The sequence below is a fragment of the Cynocephalus volans genome, chromosome 1 (genome assembly GCF_027409185.1).
Source record: "Cynocephalus volans isolate mCynVol1 chromosome 1, mCynVol1.pri, whole genome shotgun sequence".
NCBI classification, from domain to species: domain Eukaryota; kingdom Metazoa; phylum Chordata; class Mammalia; order Dermoptera; family Cynocephalidae; genus Cynocephalus; species Cynocephalus volans.
The window spans coordinates 27,411,126-27,417,134 of NC_084460.1; the positions used below are offsets into that span (position 1 = coordinate 27,411,126).

The 6,009-nt window shown below is 41.6% G+C and overlaps 1 protein-coding gene across 1 annotated transcript; it reads right to left on the bottom strand.

The window, feature by feature from the left end:
• Positions 1-2,793: 2,793 nt before the first annotated feature.
• Positions 2,794-5,559, bottom strand: DEFB132 (defensin beta 132). The gene is made up of 3 exons (XM_063088555.1): positions 5,502-5,559; positions 4,158-4,299; positions 2,794-2,803 (listed from the first exon to the last, which is right to left on the bottom strand). Exons 1-3 carry the CDS (start codon positions 5,557-5,559, stop codon positions 2,794-2,796), a joined length of 210 nt encoding a protein of 69 aa, XP_062944625.1.
• Positions 5,560-6,009: the final 450 nt, after the last annotated feature.

Sequence of the window (6,009 nt, forward strand, 5' to 3'; positions counted from 1 at the left end):
TCTTCTTGGAGAAGGGTGTGGAGCAAAAATAGTAGCAGTTATGGACCCCAGCATTTTGGGTGCCTGTTTGTGTGTGTTCGTGTGTTTTCGTTACAAAATCAGATCAACTATATACAATTTTATATGATTTAAAAGTTGCTCTTTGCATTAATAACACACAATTGGACTCATTCTATACTACTGAAGAAAGCTCTAAAGTTTTTCTTTTTAAGAGCTGCACAGCATTCCTCACTATGAGTATATCCACTTTAATGATTCTGTCATTCCTGGAATTTAGGTAGTTTCCAGTTTTTCACTGTTTTAAACTATGCTGCTATGACTGTGCTTGTACATACATTAATCTTTTTGATATGGACCCTGGTTATTTCCTCAGAATGTATTTCTAAAAGTAGAGTCTCTGAACCAAAGAACATGAACATTTGTAAAGTTTTGGAAAGGCATAGCTAAGTGTCTTCCAGAACCCATTTAGTTCTAAATAGGAGCATCTGAGGACAAGACTTGTTTCTGTTTTACAGATTGTCAAACTTGGGTTTGCTAATATTTTGAATCTCTGAAAATCAGATAGATAAAAATGAGGTCTCATTGTAGTTTTAATTTTCATTTATTTAATTACAAGTCAGACAGATTTTTTTCTCCCATTTTGGGGGGCTCATTTTAGGAGTTAAATTGCTAGTTTATGTCGCTTTCCCATTTTCTACTAGGGGTTTCATGTTTTCCTTGCTGCTTTTAACTCGCCATATTTATGGGTATCAATACTTCATCATAGATGTCTCAGTTTGTCATGTGTCTTTAAACTATTTGTGGTACTTTTTATTTTCCTGTTTCACTTTGAGATTTATTTTAATATCTTTTTTTGAGGTCTAATTGACATACAATAAACAGAACACATTCAAAGTGTACAATTTGATTAGTTTTTGACTTACATATATCCCCACTAAGCCATCATTGTAATCAAGATAATGAACATATCCATTGCCCCTCAAAGTGTCCTCATGCCCCCTTGTAATTAATCCCTCCCTCCCTCTCCATCCACCCCTCACATCCCCAGACTACCACTGATCTGCCTTCTATCATTAGATCTTACTTCAAATATTAAGAATTTTATATAAAAAATAAGAAAACAAACAAATAATTTTACATAAGTGGAATCATACAGAATATATATTTTTTGGTAATTAGTTCTTAAAGAAATGCACATTAAAACCCCAATGAGATATCACTACACAGCCAGCAGAATGGTTAAAATGAAAAGACGGCCATACCAAGTGAGGATGGGGAACAGCTGGCACTCTTATATACTGCTGGTGGGCATGTCCAATGGCACAATCATTTTGGAAAACAGTTTGGTATATTCTTAAAAAATTAAACATTCACCTACCATACGATCTAGCCATTCCACTCCTAATATTTACCTGAGAGAGATGAAAGCTTGGGTCCATAAAAAGACTTGTACATGAATGTTCATAGAAGCTTTACTTGTAATAGTCCCAAACTGGGAACAATCTCCACGTCCATCAACAAATCAATGGATAGATTAATTGTGGTATATTCATATAATGGAATAGTGCTCATAAATAAAAAGGAATAAACCATTGATACATGCTATAAAATGAATGATTTTCATAACGATATTTTTGATGTACAGATGTTTAACGTTTTATGCCATCTAATCAATTTATTCTTACATGAGTTCTGCCTTTGTTGTTGTATTTAGTAAGAACTTCCTAAATTGCTCCCAAATTAAATATTTAACTATACAATCTTTTTTTTTTTTTTGACCGGTAAGGGGATCGTAACCCCTGGCTCGGTGTTGTTTGCACCACGCGTAGCCAGTGAGCGCACCAGCCATCTCTATATAGGATCCGAACCTGTGGCCTCGGTGCTGTCAGCACCACACTCTCCCGAGTGAGCCACGGGGCCGGCCCTAACTATACAATCTTTTAATACTTTATTTTTCACATTGTCATTTTTAAAACATCTGGAATTAATTTTGGTCTAAGATGTGAGGTAGGGAATTGCTGTTAAATTTTTTTCATATGGTTAGCTAGTCTGTAGGACTGCTTTTAATTGTTTAGATCTGAGTGTTCTGGTTTGTTCTTCTCGGGTGGAAGTTGGTGCCTGTCATATATATAAATGTACAAAATTAATAGACATCAAACTGAGAAGAAATTTATGCATGATATTGCTTTCCAACAAATTAAAAAAGGCATGATTTTATTGAGCTTTCTTGCATCATTTAAGAGGCAATTTTGACATAAAGGCAACCATGGCACAAATGCAATTTTGAACAATATTATTAGCATGTTTTGTTACTCTATAAGTATTTCTATTTGTGCATAATTATACAAGTTGTTAGTATATAATATTACAGCATTGAGGGTTTTTTCATTTTCTTATCATTTTAAAAAACGTTGCATTGGACACCTTTGTGCCCATAACTTTTTACTTCCTCTGGATAACTCACAATAAGTAGATTTTCAAAAGTAATGTTTAGTGGATTAAACAAATAAAAGTTCTGCTTCTTTGTACTTATTTCCACACAGCTTTCCAAAAGGATTACTACAATTTTATACTGTGGGTGGGCATGTTCGAGTCACGAGCATCACCAAAGTCTTGCTTTCAGGGTGTATTAGCAATGTGGGGTCTATGTATTTTGTCTGTTTTATTGTCCAAATGAATAAATGAATTCCTCATCTGTCAATCTACCTGGCTGGCCAAACATACACATTCAGCTTCTTTCTCTCCCTTCCTTACACTCTGTGGCCCATGGGGGTGCACTGCTCACATCTCCCTTCAAGAGAACCTGCCATGAGGAGGTAATTGGTGGGCAGCCTCTAGCCACCGTGCTTCCAGATCTATGGTAGCATTCACCCCATGTTCTCTAGGGTCTCTTCCTAGCCAGTGACTGAGCCCAGTGGGATACTAGAGCCTGGCTATCCCAGTCCTAGGCAGAACTCCTCTGAGAAGCAAGCCTTGCTTTGGGCCTTGCCATTTGCCTGGCTGAGACTTTCTTAGAACTGTGTCACCTCTCCCAAGGTGACAGAGACACAAAGGATTACTCAAAGCCCATTTCTCCAGAGCAGTGAGAGGCCCAAAAGAGTTAATCCCAGTGGCAATTCCTTCAAGAGAGAAGATTTGTTAGGAATAACACCGAACCAGGCTTTCTCTCAGTTTTATTGTCCAGGCAAGTAAGTTACAGAAGAGGAACACAGGTGGTTACAAAAAGAACAATCGTCATGGCAACACTTAGTTTCCCAAGAAACTTAAACAGCTAAAGGTGAGATGAGGAACATCCCCCAACCATTAACCTTGAAGCTTTTAGCTCATATACTTTCCCATCATTAGGTTTAGCTGTACCAAGGACGACTGCCCTTAGAGCAAGCATTTTTGCTGTGTGACAATTTTTTTTTCTACAACAGAGACTTTAGTCCTGGGAAAGTTTTCTGTTTTTCCCAAGCTTAGCATTTCTATGTACAATTCTAAAGAGTTAGGCTTTTCCTTAAACTACAGAGCTGTGGCCCCACTAAGCTACAACCTGTGCTAAGGGCTTTGGCCCTTCTAAAATCTAGGGACGGTGGTCCTACTAAGCTATAAGTTAGGCTCTGTGAAACACATGTGCTTATTAATGGTAGTTATCCTCCACAGAACTGCAATCCCAGGCTCCTCCTATGCAATCCTCTTTCTGTCCTTCTCTCCTTTTCTAAGTATCAGGCCGGCATTGCAGTCTGAAGTCTCTCCCTCCTAATTCTGCTCCCTCTCACCTTTGTCCATCACAGGTGTTCTATCCCAATAAATCTTTTGCATTTCTAATTCTGTCTTGGTATTTTGCTCCTTGGAGGACCCAGCTGACAGATACCCTGTGGATAAGTCCACCTAATGATTGTTCTTATAGGATAGATACAAACTCCAAATTAGTTGCCAGATGAATGACAGACTGATGTAGAAGATGGGAGTTTGGGGGTTGGTCATAAATGGAAGCTCCAGAAGGAGGAAGCTTTTGCTAGTTCTCAAAGGGGGAAATTTAAGTTGTGGAAACGGTATTTCTTAGAGTTGGCGGTGATGACAGGTTTGATGGTGATACAGTTGTTTGTTGATCCTTGCTTCGGCTTCTTGTGTTTTTTCTGCGTGAGGACTTAGGTTTATGGAAATCTAGTGACCCGATAGGTCCTGGCAAGAAGGTGCGTGTGACACAGCATCGCCTGTTCCTGTCACACAAGAATGTTGATCTCTCCCTCGAGTGGCAAAACAGCCTGCAGTATCCTGGAGTATTAACCCCACATTTTGGCCAGCCCCCACTGACTGCATGGGAGAGGAAAAGACAGAGAAGCCAAGGTTAGAAGCAGCACAGGGACTGCCAAGGGGTCAGGGCCAGATGGGATTGTTTGGCTCTTTATTCTGAAATGTGTGATTAAGGTATTGGGCAAATAGACTTGGGAGGGTGGTGAAGAGGAGACAAAATCTCCCTTGACTGATGGCCTCTGGGAACTCCGAGAGCTCTTTCTCTTTGCCAGTGTCTGCATCTTTGAAGCTAGTTAAGGCCTGTAATTTTGCAATATTTGATATTGCAGAAAATGATGTAAGGGAAAAAGGAGGGGAAGGGAGCTAGATCTTCATTGTCAGGGAGGAGCTTGAACACTTGAGAAGGGGAATAGGGGCTATTTTCAGGCTCCCTTTTATCATGTTTCTGCCTCATTTGTTTTCAGGGAAACTAAAACTGTAAATATCAGTCAACCTCGGGACCGGGGATAGAGGGAGTCAAATCATTCCTCATTCATTAAAGGGAAAGTAGTGGCCGCTACAGACAGGATGTCTTTGCATTCACGCAGTGCCGGACACCAGGGACCACCTTCTGGCCAAATCTGAGGGCTTTATTTATCTGAGTGCTCTGTGCCTGCTCACAGCACCAGCCTCTTAGAACACCCTCTTCCTTCTTTTACACCATGTGAAGAAAGCCCTCCTCTGATCTCTGTCTCTGTGGCTCTGCAGTCCCTCCTCACCCCAGCGTTCGGGCTGAGCACCTTACTTACCATCTTGTGCCAACTTGTCCTCTAAGAGGTCTCCTTCCATTGCCTACCAGCCAGCCTACTGTTGGGCATGGGGACAGGACCTTAAATCTCTTCCCTCCAGGCTCAATATCTCCTCTGAACTCTAACCCAGGACTGATCTCAAAGGATGCAAATGGTTAAGAAAGAAGCCATCTCCGTGTCTTAGGAGCTTAGAAATAGGGAGCTCACATAAAGCGAAAGAAAGATATTTTGGACCAGGTTGAGGCTGACTCTTGTTCTAGAACAGGAAACAAGTTTTTGTACAAGGTTGTATAGGGTGGTGGCTGGGTATGGGGAACTGAAGCCAGTGGTGGATGTTGGGAGACCTGTACTTTAGACTGGAACCCAGTGGGGTGAGCCCTGCCTCCTCCCAGCCTGGCTGTCTGTCACCAGAGCAACCAGATCTGCTAGTGTTCCTGGCCCCCAGCTCTCCTTCCCCCTCTCCATCCAGTTTACCTGGGGTCACCTGGGCCAGGAATCCAAAGGCTGCAAAGACCAGGAGCAGGAAGTTCATAGTTGAAGGGTGGCCTGAGGAGCAGGTGGTGGTTTAGTGGAGTCAGAGCCTTTTGTGTAATGTGCCTGCAGCTACTCCCTTTATAGGATCCACATGACAGGATTGCAGGCAGCAAACCAGAGAGAGAGTTTTCGTCACCTGGAGCAGATCAGAAGGTCTACCGGACTGAAGCCTGGATTGACACACTGAGCAACTGAGTTCTAGGAGGGGGAGAGAAAGACAAAGAGTGCACCAGTTCACAGCGCCTTCCTGCAAAGCTGTGGTTTCCAGCCAGGGCTAGTGAGGGCGTGGGGAAACCAGCACTCTCTTGTGCTGTCGCTGGGAGTGTTAATTGGTACAGGTTTTCTTTTGTGGATCAGTTCAGCAGTGTACATCAGAAGTCTTAGAATGTGCCTACATTTTGACTAAGAATCTGGTTCCTTGGACTTTGTCTAATGGAAATAAATAAAC